General features: G+C 44.3%; 2 protein-coding genes across 3 annotated transcripts in view; one reads left to right on the top strand and one right to left on the bottom strand.

Moving 5' to 3' along the window:
* Window positions 1-14: 14 nt before the first annotated feature.
* On the bottom strand, window positions 15-8,224 carry taf5 (TAF5 RNA polymerase II, TATA box binding protein (TBP)-associated factor). The gene is made up of 11 exons (XM_072656828.1): window positions 7,873-8,224; window positions 5,445-5,670; window positions 4,516-4,831; window positions 3,617-3,780; window positions 3,350-3,485; window positions 2,975-3,095; window positions 2,512-2,641; window positions 2,067-2,231; window positions 1,468-1,645; window positions 1,156-1,333; window positions 15-602 (listed from the first exon to the last, which is right to left on the bottom strand). Exons 1-11 carry the CDS (start codon window positions 8,222-8,224, stop codon window positions 385-387), a joined length of 2,184 nt encoding a protein of 727 aa, XP_072512929.1. The 3' UTR covers window positions 15-384.
* A 1,804-nt stretch (window positions 8,225-10,028) lies between these two features.
* Window positions 10,029-14,605, top strand: part of gsk3bb (glycogen synthase kinase 3 beta, genome duplicate b) — a 31,547-nt gene continuing 26,970 nt past the window's right edge. Inside the window, exons 1-2 of one of the 2 annotated variants that reach the window (XM_072657025.1) lie at window positions 10,029-10,463; window positions 10,643-10,982. In XM_072657025.1, the coding sequence (XP_072513126.1) occupies window positions 10,898-10,982 (85 nt within the window). In that variant the 5' untranslated portion in view covers window positions 10,029-10,463; window positions 10,643-10,897. Of the gene's footprint in view, window positions 10,983-14,605 lie in introns of both variants that reach the window. The other variant, XM_072657024.1, reaches the window with a different exon arrangement.

Here is a 14,605-nt window from a genome sequence, read left to right on the forward strand (position 1 = left end):
ATAGAAAATGTTTTATTTACATATTGGGTACTATTATAAAAGACTGTACAGATTAATGTTGGGGAGGAGCATGGCAGGGCAAAACCCTGCATGGCAGTGATGTGTACACAAATAAAATATTAAGTTAAAGCCCAACTAAGATTCACATTACTTAACTCAATTTCTGTTTGGGTTCAGCAGAGCTTTAAAATCCAAAAAAACAAAAAAAACAAAACACATGGTTAACCAGACCATAAAGCTAAGTCTCATCATTGGAAGATCCTATTAAGAAATGTGAGCTGTGAGGCAGTACAGATCCTTTGACCCATGCATTGTCTGTGTTGCATTGCAGGGGAAGTCACAAATTTATTCCACACCACTGGACTGTGTGAACTGTAGTAGTAGTCATTGAGAGTTGTATGCACCGGCAGACAGTAGCAGGTTGCGTCTGGTGAAATGGAGGTGGATGACGGGTGTGGATTTAGTAAGAAATGTTCCCAGTAATACCTCCTGTGAATTGTCAGCTAAATGAACGTGGCCAGTTGCTGCAGTAAAGTCATCCGTTTCTACGTCATCAAAAGCCTTGATGGCGTCCCATAACCGTACTGTGTTGTCCATGGAGCCTGTGATGAGAAGGAAAGAAAATTTCACATTACTGCACCGACCTAATCATTGTACCTGCTTGCCTTTTCTGATGCGATCAGAATTCCTGTACATATTAACATAAAATAACAGGGAAACAAAGAGACAGAAGTATTGGGACACCTGCTTTTTCATTGTTTCTTTTAAAATCATGGGTATTAAATACAGAAAACACAGATTTACTGCTGTGAATGCTGGGGAGCTTTATACCCCTCTAGCCCATGCCTGGCATTATGCATGACGCCAGCCGGTTTGTTTAGCTGCTCCAGACAGTGTGGGTGCATTTTCACACGAGTCAGCAGCAGGTGCAACTTAAAGTAGCTGAATGCTTTCATTACAAGGGATCTAGTTCCCAGTATCAATATTAGCCATTTCAAATGCTGCCGACCTTAAACCTTGATTTGGTGGGATCGCTTATCTGCATTAGGTTTGCGGCAACTCTAAAGAAGCACATATTTTGGCAGATCACCTACTTTCAATGGAAAGTCTATAACCCTGAGAAACACTGAAACTGGTACAAGACATCCCACCCACCTGAGGCTAGGATCTCGCCATCTCTGCTAAACTTGAGGGCATATACTGTGTCCGTGTGGCCCTTTAGTTCACTGATCATAAGCCCATGGCCGATGTCCCATAAAAGAACCCTGCCGTCTGTCGATCCAGATGCTAGGTACTTTCCATTGGGTGAAAATGCCAGGGTGTGAATGGGGCCCTGTAGAGACGAAACATAGAAAATGCCTATGTATAAGATATTTATGTGTGAGAGGAAAGGAGGGAGAGAGGAAAGGAGGGAGGGAGGGAGGGAGGGAGGGAGGGGGACAGGCAGTGTGTGCTGTAACTGCCTACCTTGTGACCTGTGAAGATACGGACGCAGTGACCGTTCAGAACGTCCCAGAGGCGGATTGTGCGGTCAGCTGACCCCGTGGCCACGTAGTTGGAGTTTGGGTGGAATCGGGTGCAGGTGATGTCAGCGAGATGGCCAGCAAACATGCGCAGTGGCTGGTAGTGGTCAGTTGCCCACAAGCTACGGAGACATCAAGTGTTTTAAATGCTATTTATATTGGGTTAAAGGTTGTTTATAAAAACTCAGACAATACACCAAATATGGTTTGCTTTGATTATGCATAGTCACGCAATAGCTCGTATCTCCAAAACAGCAACTTTAACTTTAAAACCTTTTTAACTGAAGTCAATGTAAAACGATTTTACACTGATCATTTCTAATGGTCCACTCATCATGAGATTCTGAACATAAAGAACCACAGACAAATTCACATTGTCAAAAAGTGATAAAACAGCAAAAATGGAGATCTAAAGGTGACAATCTACTATACAGAATAATAGTTGGGTCAGACACTGACAGCTTTACCATGTCAAGTCTTGCTTTAACGTATCATGTTGCTGGTTTACACATTATGGAAGTCACAGCCAGTCCTACGTCTTACCGTGCCACTCTGTCGTGTCCCCCAGACACAAAATAGTAACCGTATGGAGAGAACTGGGTGTCCCACACTGGGTAGTTGTGTCCCTTGTATGCAACCAGACAGGTAAACGTCTGTAAACTCCACAGCCTGACTGTTCCATCTTCAGAGCTGGACAACAGGTAGTTTCTGTGGGACAAATCAACAAACTGACATCGCAATACATCACTGTGCTTACAGTATTGCATCGTCTCATGATGCGTATTGTATTGCTAGGTTCTTGCCAATATAAAGCCAGAGTCTCCACTGACGCGAGAAACAAATTTGGTTCTCTGTATACTGTGGTACATAAAGCAAGAACTACCTTCTGCTTTGACTGTATATTCAAGGTAGCTCAATGTATCTCAAAGGTCACTTTATTTAAAACAGGAACCCGTTTTAGATTTAGATTTCAGACTCCTCCTCTAACCTGTCAGGACTGAAGCTGACGCCGTACACTGGTCCGCTGTGGCCGTACAGGACCTTGCATTCACTGGCGGTTTTCTCGTCCATGATCCTTTCCAGCACATCGTCAGACTCCTTGTCTATCAGACTGAGATCTGGAACACAACAAGTTCAAAGGCTGCAGTGTGATCTAGTAGTGCCTTTCAAAATCAAGTGACAACAATACTGGACGTTTCAGCAATTTGTCCAGTGGTGGTGGATGCTGGATAAAGCAGGATCCGGCCATCAAAGTAATGAACCATTATGTACATAGAATACAGCATGTGCATCAGGACTGCTTCTCAGAAAGCTGATGCTGTCCGCTGAGGTTTGTTCTATAAACATATACAATACTTTAACATTCAGTAAGTAACATTTAGGTCTGTACTATACAGACTGTACAACACATGGTGATCTGTGTAGTGTTTAGACTGAATGTGCATGCTCACCTGCTGCGGATTTGACTTTGCGCAGTTTCTTAGGCGTGACACTCCACACACGAACTGTTGAATCAGCAAAACCTCCTGCTAACAGACTGGAGTCGTCTGTGAAGTCCACTGCTGTCAGACCCTGAGGAAAGAAGAATCAAGTCAGCATTTAGCTTAAAAACAATGCATTTATAGCCAAGTCCATTTTCAAAACATCTCCTCTTTAGCCTCATAATTCCCAGTGAGAATACTACAAGAGGCAAAAACCACACATTTGACAACACCGCCCAAATCTTTATAACAAATAGTCAGGAGAAGAAAATAATACAAGTAGGCCAACAACAATCACTCGCTCAATGACTAACAATAAGCCCATGAACAAACAGTCGATCCTACCTGATAGGCGTTGAGGAACGTGTAGAAGCATATAGAAGGCAGACTTTCTGGCCCTAGCCGGATCCTCTTAGTTGCCTCTTTCAAGTACATGATTTTATCCAGCTTATCAGAGTCCTTCAGCTCAGGAAGAGGAATCCTACAAATGAAAGAAGACAGTGGACTAAAGATCTCCATTTCTCTACTGGTCTTGTCCTTGTAGGCAAAGTTTAAAGGAGCATTATGGCCAGCACAAATGACGCAGTGCTAGTCTCTGGGTTTTGGTCCTACCGGTTTTGTTGAGGGGCATTGGGATCTTGTTTCTTGCTTTTTGAGCCCATGCTGTCTTTCTTGGGTTTCTTCTTTTTGGGTTTGCCCTCTTCATTCTCTGCCTCTTCATCCTCGTCATCCAGTGGGACCTCGATCTCTGGCTCCTTCAGCAGCCCGTAGAACACCTGCAACCATGGTAGAAGCAGCACAGAGGTGGTCATTCTTTATATACAGACTCAAGCACAATCCAATGCTTAAAAAGGTCCAAAGCAGTTGCAATCAAGACAAAGTATCCAAAGCAAACACAAAGCATACAGTTACATTGGCAACCTTAATGGGATCCTGAAGCAGTGCCATAGAAGCATAGAAGCCTTTTGGTTCCACAAAGAACCATGTTTGTAAAAAGAGATGTGCGAGTTTAAAGAACCTGCATCTCTTTTTACAAACATGGTTCTTTATGGAACCAAAAACGGTACGTCTTTGGCATTCTTAGGTATTCCGGGCCAATCATTTTTGTTCCCAACTCTCAATCTGCCTCTTAAGAGGCATTCTTCTCTTTAGAGAATACTCTTGTCTTGGGTATTCTAGAGGGCTTTTTAAGTTGCACCATATTATAAAAAAACTGGGAATCTCACACTTCCCCATCGTGTTTTTCAGATTTATTATTATTATTATTATTTTTTTTTTTTTACAAAAATGTCAATCACACACCACATGACTTCCACCTGTTCATGAACTGAATGCTCAGACTGGTCTTAAAAGCGAGTGGGAAACGAGTAATAAACGGTTTTCTTAGGGTTCTTTAATACTGTAATAGCCTAGTAGATGATTTTATTGTTTGTATTAAACAATTAAAAGAACTTTCAAACTAACAAGGGGGAGTTCAGTGTAAAGCCTAATAGAAGGTTCCCCACGCTCACCTTAGTCTTATTGTCGTCCCGTTTGGCCTCTCCTGCCAGGCTGCCAGACATGCTGTCTATCTGGCTCTTGCTGCGAGGCATGCCATCGAAGATGTCGATGTAGAGATGCTCCTGGATGATGTTCCAGATCTGGTTGTTCTGCCGCTCCTGTAAATGCCTCTTCAGCAGCTGGTAGGAGTCGCGGGAGATGCGCAGCACGAAGCGGCTCGTGCGGAAGTCCAGCAGCATCTCGTTGCCCTTCATGTGCTCCTTCTTGGTGAGGCTCGAAAGCACCCGCAAGTAGTCTAGGTAGTAACATTCCTGGTCCCCACTAAATCTGAAAAGGGACAGGAACATTAGGAGGAAGCTCAAGGAAACAATAAATTCACTCGCTCATATAAATACATTTTCAATATTTATTTTATAATTATTATTTATCAAAGACAAGGGGCAGGCCTATAGTTTGTTAGCTCTGGTCTGAATCGGTTAATGAGTTTGTACAGGCACAGGCAAAAAACTGAAGAGCAGCTTCACAACAAACTTGGTCAGACCTGTCTGGAGCGGGAGCAAGAGAGTAAATACAGGAAGAAGATCCTGTGTTCTGGACTGGCCTAATTACTGTATTCACACCTACCCAAACGAAACACTCCAAGAGTGAAAACGAACCAGATTAAAAAGTGCAGGTGTGAAAACACACTAGGATCAAACAGCGTCTGAAGATCTGACCATATCAGTGCACACACTGTAGAACCACTGGTACATCTAGCATCTCGGAGAGAAACGGCTGCAAACACATTCTAGTGGCAGTTCCAGCCTCATTTAAGTTTTTAATGTGCTGGTGAGTTGCATTAGAAATAATACCAATGGCAACCGTAAAAAGGTGCATGGCAGGGGCATTCCAGGACCTGGATGGACAACAAATTTGCATAACCACTTTCTGCTCAACTTACTTATCGAAAAAAGCCTTGGCTTCGCTTTCATGGTTGTTGTAGACCAGCTCCAGGTACATGTGCACAAAGAGTGGATAGAAGAGCTGGGACAGCTCGGCCCTGTGACAGTCCAGCACTGACTCGATGAACTTCTTTAAACCGCTGTAGTAGACTTGGTACAAGGACGGGTCGCCCTGCTGACTGTACGCCGAAAGAACCACGCTGACGTCCGGCTGGTCCTCTCCACCTGCAGACAACACAGTAGACGAGATGATGGAGGGGAAGAGGAAGTCTCATATGCTCACACTCTGCTGAGCTGTAGCATTTCCAGCATTACCCATACTAATTGAGTCTTTTGACCATTAGAGGATGAGTAGGATCACAAGTATTAGTGACCTCCAATGCAAGCAAGTACATGTTTTTTTTCTAGGTTTTATTAGAGGTTCATCTGCTAAAATAAAAACTACATGGTATGGAATTCATCCTGCCTTTGTTGGAGTAACTGTCTTTACTGACCAGGGACGGCTTTCTACAAGATTTTGGAGCTGCTGGGGGGCTTTATACCCCTCTTGCCCAAGTCTGGCGTTAGGCTAAGTGCAGATAGATTCATGTTTATCAGCTCAAGAGAGTTCTGTGTGTGCATTTTCACATCTGTGTTAGCAATGTAAAGCAGCTGAATGCATTTATAAGAATGGGTGTCCACAAACATTTGGACACAGATGTTGTAAGATACATTTTGTTTGCAATTAAAAACATGCTCTTTTTATGACGCTCATTAACAAGTATAGCAATTATATTACAGTAATTACAAGAAGTTCTGCCCTAATAACAACATATGAAAGTAGTTTTAATTACTTAATTGCATACTTTGATAATTATAAGATTATGTGTATTTTGTGTTTTTTTGTGTTATCTGATAATGGCAAGATACTTTTATGTAGTTACAAGACATTGTCATAATCACAACATTCTCATAAGTCCTAGGTACTTTCTGACAATTACAATATGTACTGTGTCAATTACTTTATGTATTTTTCATGAAAATCTCCTGACAGTCGTGCAGATTTCTCCTTTTTAACAACCAGAGAATTCGACCCTTCCTCTCTAGAGAGACCGCCCAGGTGCTTCTTCAGTCTCTTGTCATTTCAAGACTAAATTACTGCAGCTCTCTTCTGGCTGGTCTCCCTCTGCGCACCATCAGGCCCCTGCAACTTATCCAGAATGCAGCGGCACGGGTCGTCTTCAACGATCCTAAATTCAGCCATGTCTCTCTACTTTGACTTCCTGTAGCTGCTGCCCACATCAGATTCAAAACCCTGAAGCTGGCCTACAAAGCCAAGAATGAACCAGTCCCTCTGTACTTGATGGCGATTGTCAAAAGCTGATCTGCACCACGGCTCAGCTCGACCCGCCATCCCTTAGGACCCACGGAAGACGAGCGTCCAGACTTTTTTTCTGTCCTGGCACCTGAACAGCAGAGTTGCTCGCTGTCTGCAAACCCAGCCTGAAGACCCTCCTCTTCCAAGAGTACTTGGGCGAAGTGTAATGTTGAGTGTTGTGGTCTGCATACTGACTTTAGTGGTCAGTAGTATCTAAGCTTAGAGGTATCTTTTGGATCCTAGTCGATACAAACTAGTTAAGAGTTTTACAACAGTGAAGCACTTTTGTAAGTCGCTCTGGAGAAAAGTGTCTGCTAAAAGCCTTCACTGTAAATAATAATGAGACTTATCGTAGTTACAAGATGTCCTGTGAGTTAACTTACATACATACAGGATCGCTTAACAAGTCGCTTTCTAGCAATTTTAAAATACGGTCATAGTTATGATGTCTATGATTCCCATTAATGGTACATTTTATTGTAATTATGAGGTGATTTGATTGATTTTAGGACAACCATAATAAGAGACCTTCTTGAGATCACAAGATATTATGCCCACATAATGACGTTTTCTGTTGTTGATGTTCTGGGTCCTATTTGACGTCACAGCTGTGGTGTTTAAGCCATGTTTTCTCGTGATAACGAGAAGTTTATTTCATAATTAATAACATGTCAAACGACATAGCGTCTCCTCATAACGATGGGCTGAGGATGTCCGTCAAAACACTGGTAGAGTGAACATCTGCTACCAGCCCTGACTACACTTCAGCCCCCACGCTGCCCGCCGGCTGCCCGGCTGCTGCTCCCGCGCGCCTCTGTTTCCTACAGGGACTAGCTCTCGGTACTAAGCACCGAATGGTTCGCGTGTACCGGTAAAACACACACACACACACACACACACACACACACACACACACACACACCACCTTGCCGAACCCCGGGAGCAGCAGCAGCTGCAGCAGCAGCAGCCCACGAGCGTCTCAGCTTCACCTACAGTCCATGTTGACGTTTTGGACGCTGCTGTGCCTCACGGCTGAAGACCCGCTCTTCAGTCACGTGTAGGAAACCCACCTTTAGCCGGAGCAGGGGCTGCAGCACTCTGAGAGGCTGCAGAAACACGGCTGAGCAGAGAGCTCGCATCCGTGCGGTCACTGCTCCCCGGCGCGGCTCCTCCGCCACCTCCAGCCTCGCTCCCCGGAGCTTCCTCGGGCTCGTCCGACAGTCCCGCCTCCCGCCGCAGCGCGTCCACGGCCTCGGTCAGCTTGTTCCTCTTGAGGAACTGCAGCACGGCCAGCAGCGTCTGCTGCTCCTCCAGCTTGGAGGTCGGCGCTGCAGCCGGCGCCGCGGAGCCATCGTTCAGGAGCTCGGGCTGCGGTTCTTTCTCGCTCTCCAGCTCGCTCCCTCCGTCCTGCACGGCCGCCATTTTCTCCCCAGGCGCGGAAACTACTAGCGACGTAACGACTCGTGACCGAGTCGTTTCTTTTGAGCCGGTTCTTTTAAATGAATCAGTTGAACCGATTCGGGAACTCAGGGCGTAAATCCTGGGTGGTACATTTAAAGGGAATCTAGCATACTGATACAGTACCAACAAGTAAAGTATTATTGTGCATGTGACAGAAAATTCCATTATATCTAACAAACTAGAGAATGTAGACACTAACATTTTTCAAATTATATTTCAAAGCTTTAGTATCAAACCTTTTTTGGGAAATCAATTAAAAGGAATGTCATAAATGGAAGTATTCAGGTATCTGTATAACTAAGAATACGGATCAGGTACAATCAAGAAAAGCTGAAAGCGAAGGTACTTCTATTCAGCTATTTAAACACTGCATTTAACTTGCCAAGGAATCGTTCACTCGGACGTTCGATTCACTGAATCAAACAGTTTAACAGAATCGTTTCGACGAACTGAATCGAACAGAAGCGGAAACGCGTTCGTACGCGATGACGTAGCGTGAGAGAAAAGGGACGTAGAGCTACGTCGAATGCGCGCGATTTCATTGGTCGATGTCTGACCCGCTTAAATTTATTTTAAGTTATTTTATTTCATTTTACAAACATATCTCTTATATTTACCGATTTTTAGACGTAATATTTTAGCATTTCAAGTCATCATTAAGTGATTTATATATTATATATATGTATATATAATATATATAAACGTTCATATATACAGTCAGATTAGCTTCCATTATAAAATAGTACTGGTCTCTGTTGACAAATAAATATTTGATAATGTTATAATTATCTTATATATCTTATTTATTAAGATATTAAGAGATAAAGGCGATCGTGGTTTTACTCCGTCTCGACACTAGAGGTCGCGCTTCAGCCTTTTCCCTTCAGGTCCGTCCTCATTGGCTCCCGCACTGTCTCCACCCATTTTCCAATATCTGCCTTCTCATTGGCTATCTGGACTATACGTCACAATACACGTGCACAACGCCCGATTCCCGTAAGCGTTCGTTTACGCAGAGGTTCGTCTCATTAACGACGAGCGCGCCCGCTTACGCAAGCATCGCTACTCCTTTTTCGTAACTAAAAAAAAAAACTAGCAATGCAGTCGAACCTATAGTGACGATTCAGTTCGAGTCACTTCAACGAACCGAGTCTAATTCTTTTGAACCGTCCGTTTTTATTTAGTGTCTAATTCCCATATAAAGTTCAACTTTAAATGTTGAAATATTATATATATATACATTTGTGCTGCAATTCTATGAAATTAGGTCGAGAATTATTATTTGAATAGTACTTGGGCCGAAAAGATGAATGAAGCGTCCTTTCCCATCTGCTTTCCTTTTTTTCCTGCTATTTTTTTTTTTCTGACAGCTTCAATAAATACTAGCTGTAACTAGCTGTATTGTATTGTTTTACCATTGCTGTTACCTTTGCATTGCTAATTACAGTCATATTCTGTAATAATTGCACAACTGCAACGTGGTTAGCTTTCTCTCTGCTCTCTGCTCTGCAGTGGATTGTTTCTTACATGGGGAGCCCTGTTGTTCCTCTATATTGTGTGTATATTAAATTTATTTCTGTATATTTCTTAATTAAATCGACATAGCTACTAGATGCATGCCATTTCAAGGAAAGCTGACAGAAAAGAAAATGTTATTTAGTTATTTATTCACAACAAAATATTGCCATTTCGAATCCGTTCAACCGATTTCCTGAAAATGATTCAATTGAAAAGAACCGACTCTTTCGTGAGTCGACACGCCGCTACGGCGCAGTAGAGTTGCACAGCGGCTGGCCTGGCCGAACCGAAGACTCCCGGAGGAACAAATTTGGTCTACGGAGGAAATTTAGCATTAATCGCGCTTCTCTGTTTATGGGGTGTCTGAGACTGGGAACCTTTTACGAACAGTTTTATTGTCCCGGGCATCTTCCCTCTCCACCCCGCCTGTTTGATCCTCTCTGCGCGGAGCTGAATAAGGCAGGCGCCATGGCCAGCGGTCGGAGTGTGGAGCCCCTCAGTTTCAGCGAAACCAGCTAGCTAGCTTCCACTGAAGAAGACCAGCGAGCCAAGTAACCTCTGCGCAGCCGGACCGCCTGAAGCTTTCCAGGCTATACAACCCAGAAGGAGGCTCGTCCTGATTTGTGTCCGATGTTTACTGTTTCCTGTTAAATCTCGTTTTTCGAGCACAGCGCTGGCTGAGGTAGCTAGCTATAGCTAACTCTCCTCTATAGCATTCGGCTAGCTAGTGGCTAACCTAAGTTAGCTAGCTGAGGGGAAACGGTCAGGGCGGTGTTTTGTAGGTGGATTCTGTCACGGATGTTTGAGGTATTTTAATACATATTCGTGTCGTTTGTGTCCGCTGGGTGTTTATATTTCCAGCTAAGAGACTGCAGCCGTTGTCGAGGGGAAACACTTAGCGAGGCGCTGGCCCTCAACGACCGAGTCGAGGGAAATTAGCTGACCAGGACAGAACTGCGAACAAGGACGGCGTGGAGTTGACAGCGGGTTTCCTCCTCTCCGGGACCAGAAGGCTTGCCTGGAATCGAAGAAATTAGAAAGGAGGGTCGTCTGGAGAAAGGAAAGAAGCTGCTGGGCGTGCTGTCTGTGGAGAAACACAGAGGAAAAGGCTGAGAAATGTCGGGCCGGCCAAGAACCACCTCCTTTGCGGAGAGCAAACCCGTGCCGCAGCCTTTAGCGTTTGGCAACGTCAAAGTCAGCCGTGAGTACTGAGCCACCCAGCACCTGATTAGAGATACTGCAGCCAGTGTTTTAGGGCGAAACCCGTCATGCGAGCACTTGATCTGGAGGCAGATGTAATGTGGGATACTGAAAATCCGTCGGATGTGATCTGTCAAGTCACTGTCTTGGCTGGATTTCATCTCTAACGTTATGGGAGCGTTGGGAGATCTTCCCTGTAGTTATTTCGATCTCCACATCGTTGCCTCCATACCCAGAGCTGTCTAAGAGGATTCATGAGGCATCTAACAGTGATCCTGTGGTAGAAAAGACATGGTATTAGGGCTTAAATGAGGTTAAGGTGAGCTAACCTTTCATGAATCTCTGCAGGAGGACTAGGTGAACTGCCCAGGGATCTGTGGCTGGTGTCCAGTTACTTACTGTGTGTGTGTGAGAGAGCTGTACAGTGATGCACCCTGCCACACTACAGCACGACTGCAGCCTTGAAATGGTTGATTTTCAGACAATTTGGAGAGTCGTATGTGTATAATATTGATGCGTGCTGATTAGGGATGGGCGCTATACCCTCAGTTTTCCTTTCGATCGGATTGTGAGTAACAGTGAGGCTAACCCAGAGACCGGGTGGGTTTTCGGAGAGCCTTGTGTCTATCCTACAGATCATGTTCAGCTTTATATGGAGACAGATAAAGTTTTGTTCTCTTTTTGAAGAGAATGCTCAGTACCAATGATTTCATGTGAGGATCAATTCTTGAAAAGAATCGTATCAGAAGCATCAGTACTTCAGTATTGATCTGCCCTCCCTGAGTGCACTCAGCCCACCATTCGATTTACGATACTGGGTTTACGAATCGAGGTTCTTGCTGTATTTTGAATCAAGAACAATGAATCGATGTTGCAGCACAACTTATTGATAAGACTAGATCTGGGAGGCGGTCGGTGAAGTCTCGTGGGTGACCTAGTAGGTAGCAGCGCTGATTCCCGTGCCACACCAGTGAGAGTCCTTGGGCAAGAGTCCGAACACTACATTCGCTTGGCTGTGTAACGTGGTTCGAATGTAAGTCAGTTAGGGTAAGAGCGTTAGACAAATGGGTTAGGTGTAAATCGGAGTCAGTAGGAGTGTGCCTTATGGCCTGAGTGAGCTGATGTTTGTTGCTGGTTCTTCGTGGACTTTGGTGTTTAAACAGTGCAGTGAAATCAGTTGGTATGATTAACACAGTGCCCATAATCTACCCAGTGTATTTTCAGATCTCCAAGAGGTCCTCTGGTGCTTTTTTTTCCCTCAGCATCCTCTTTTAAATACCAGTCTCAAAGTGGGCGTGGCTCCAGTCAGAAATGTGTGTGTGTGTGTGTGTGTGTGTGCGGTGCTGGAGGTGAATATATTTTTATATAGTTTTTAAACTCATCACGAGAGACTTCAGGCTCATTAAGGAACCATGATCTTAATAACATATAAACGATATGTCCAAATGTTTGTGGACACCCCTTGAATTTGCTCTCATTTCTGGCACAAATGTGCAAAAGCACTTAAAAAGCTTGTCTGCTCCCTGTAGAGAAGTGTTGCATATACAGTAGTATTTTTTGGCACCGTGCCTAATGCCAGGCGTGGGCCAGAGGGGTATAAAGTCCCCCAGCATTGAGCTGTGGAGCAGTGGAAGAACTGTGCTCTCTGGAATGATGGTTGGTGCTCCATCCAGTACTTTGGGGATGAGTTCAGGATGAGGTGGGGAGGTGGTCATCCAACATTCTGACCTCACTAACGCTCTTGTTGCTGAATGCAGTCCAATCCTTACAGCCATGCTCCAAAATCTAGTAGAACATCTAGTTACTCCAAGAAAAGCTGGATCAGCTTTTTTTTAACACCCCTGATTTTGTAAGAAACAAGTAAGCAGGTGTCCCAATACTTTAGTCTATATAGTGCCTGTGCGATGCTAGTCAGCAGTCTAGATTTTGAGAGGATTATGCCTAATGGCTCATGGATACTGATTACTGGTATTTGTTCTACTTAGGTCTTGATGTTCGTGGTACTGATGTGGGTGGTAGGGTGAACGCATGATGCCCAACCCTGATCACAATGCGTTGTTACATCCCTTACATATCCTAGCATGTTTTATTACTCTCTTATTTTCTGCTGATATATCTATTCCTGGCAATACATGCTGTGTACCGGGTGTTCTCTTTAGCCTGTAGTCTTGCCCCCTGTGGCTTTGACTGAAATTATTGACCCCCCTGTGACTTGGCCCTGTTGGATCGGTCATTTCCCTGCCCTAATGATGCCCGTCTCTCATCACGCATTCCAGGAAGAGCAGATCACCGAACTCTCTGAGTCACTTACGCTGGGCTCTGTCCCAATTGGGCCTACCTAGTGCCCTATTGGTTAACATACTTGGCAAAGGCGAGGCAGCACATAATCATAAGTGTATGTACTGGAGATGTTTTGTATCGCCTAAAGAGACATGTTTGAGTTTGGTAAGCAGGTGTCTGCAAACTGCTGGACATGGATAAACCAAGTATTAGATTAAACTGCACTCTCAGTGGTGCTTCCTCATTAATAATACCATTTAGTCCAAGTCCTAGGCTTAATCTAGGTCTGGGAAACTGGCCAGTAGTGTATATGTAACAGGCATCCAAATTGGATCTGCAGTGCTGGAAGACTGGGAGTGCTGCTGTGCTCTGCAGTTCTGACAGACAGGTAGTGCAGAGGAGACCTGCGGTTTGGCCTAATGCGGAAATCCCAGCCATCTTCACTGTGGCTTGGTCAGCCTGGTCTGACACAGCATTCTTCTCCGGCCAGCTGAGGTCGTCAGCAGATCGGCGACCTCCTTGAGATCTGCTTAGAATGCCAGCCAACGGCTGTGGAAGAGAGAAACTGCTGCCAACTTCACTGCCTTGATGTGGTGCTTCTAAATCACAGCGTAACTAATTCACAGCCATTAACCACAGATTTGTTCTTGTCCTCTGGAAGCAGGCGTTTTTGGTGTCGCGTCTTACTTCTGATGTGTTCGCTGGCTTTAGTCTTTTATCATTACTGATGAGCATGATATATGATCTTATATATTGGATCTCTGTGATTTCATGTATATTTTAGCCTTTGTCTTTGTCCCAGTTTGACCTTCTAATGTTTGGTATAACGCAGCGTTCTGTGCAACATTTCATAGTAAGGTCCTCCAGGGGCTCATCCACCTGGAGAAGCTGTCAGTGGTCACCTGTGTGCAGAAATGACCAAGCAACAGATTTTAGAGTGGACCAAAAAAATGTAGAGTTCCTCACATTGTGGCCACGTTTATGTATAATAGTCGGAAGTGAAAGGTCTCAGTTGATGTGATGATAAAGTAGTTGTTATGTGAGTGTTTTATTAAGTCATCTAATGCTAGTTCGTGGCTCTGGAGAGAGGGAAGAGTTTTGTAAGTTGTAAGTCAACCAGACTTGGTTTTTAAGAGTCACTAGTTTACACACTTGGGGTGAAGCTCCTTCACACTGGCTAAGGTTTGGTTTGCTGTTCTGTTAATGAAGGTGGTTCAAACACTGTGGCAAAAAGCCTGTTTATTACCTTAAAATCAATCAGAAAAGTCAAACTTCAATTGAACTTATGTTTTCTGGACAGTGGCGTCTGGGAAAGCCGTGGTCACAAGGCCTGGTTTGCGTAGC

The sequence above is a fragment of the Salminus brasiliensis genome, chromosome 15, assembly GCF_030463535.1.
Source record: "Salminus brasiliensis chromosome 15, fSalBra1.hap2, whole genome shotgun sequence".
Lineage (NCBI taxonomy): Eukaryota > Metazoa > Chordata > Actinopteri > Characiformes > Bryconidae > Salminus > Salminus brasiliensis.

Bases quoted from the DNA above. Each gene is read 5' to 3' on its own strand.
- taf5 (XM_072656828.1), bottom strand. From the start codon at position 8,224: ATGGCGGCCGTGCAGGACGGAGGGAGCGAGCTGGAGAGCGAGAAAGAA. The intron at 5,671-7,872 runs GTGGGTTTCCTA...TGTTGTCTGCAG, and splicing joins AGCCCCTGCTCCGGCTAAAG to GTGGAGAGGACCAGCCGGAC. The intron at 1,334-1,467 runs GTAGGCAGTTAC...TCGTCTCTACAG, and splicing joins GTATCTTCACAGGTCACAAG to GGCCCCATTCACACCCTGGC.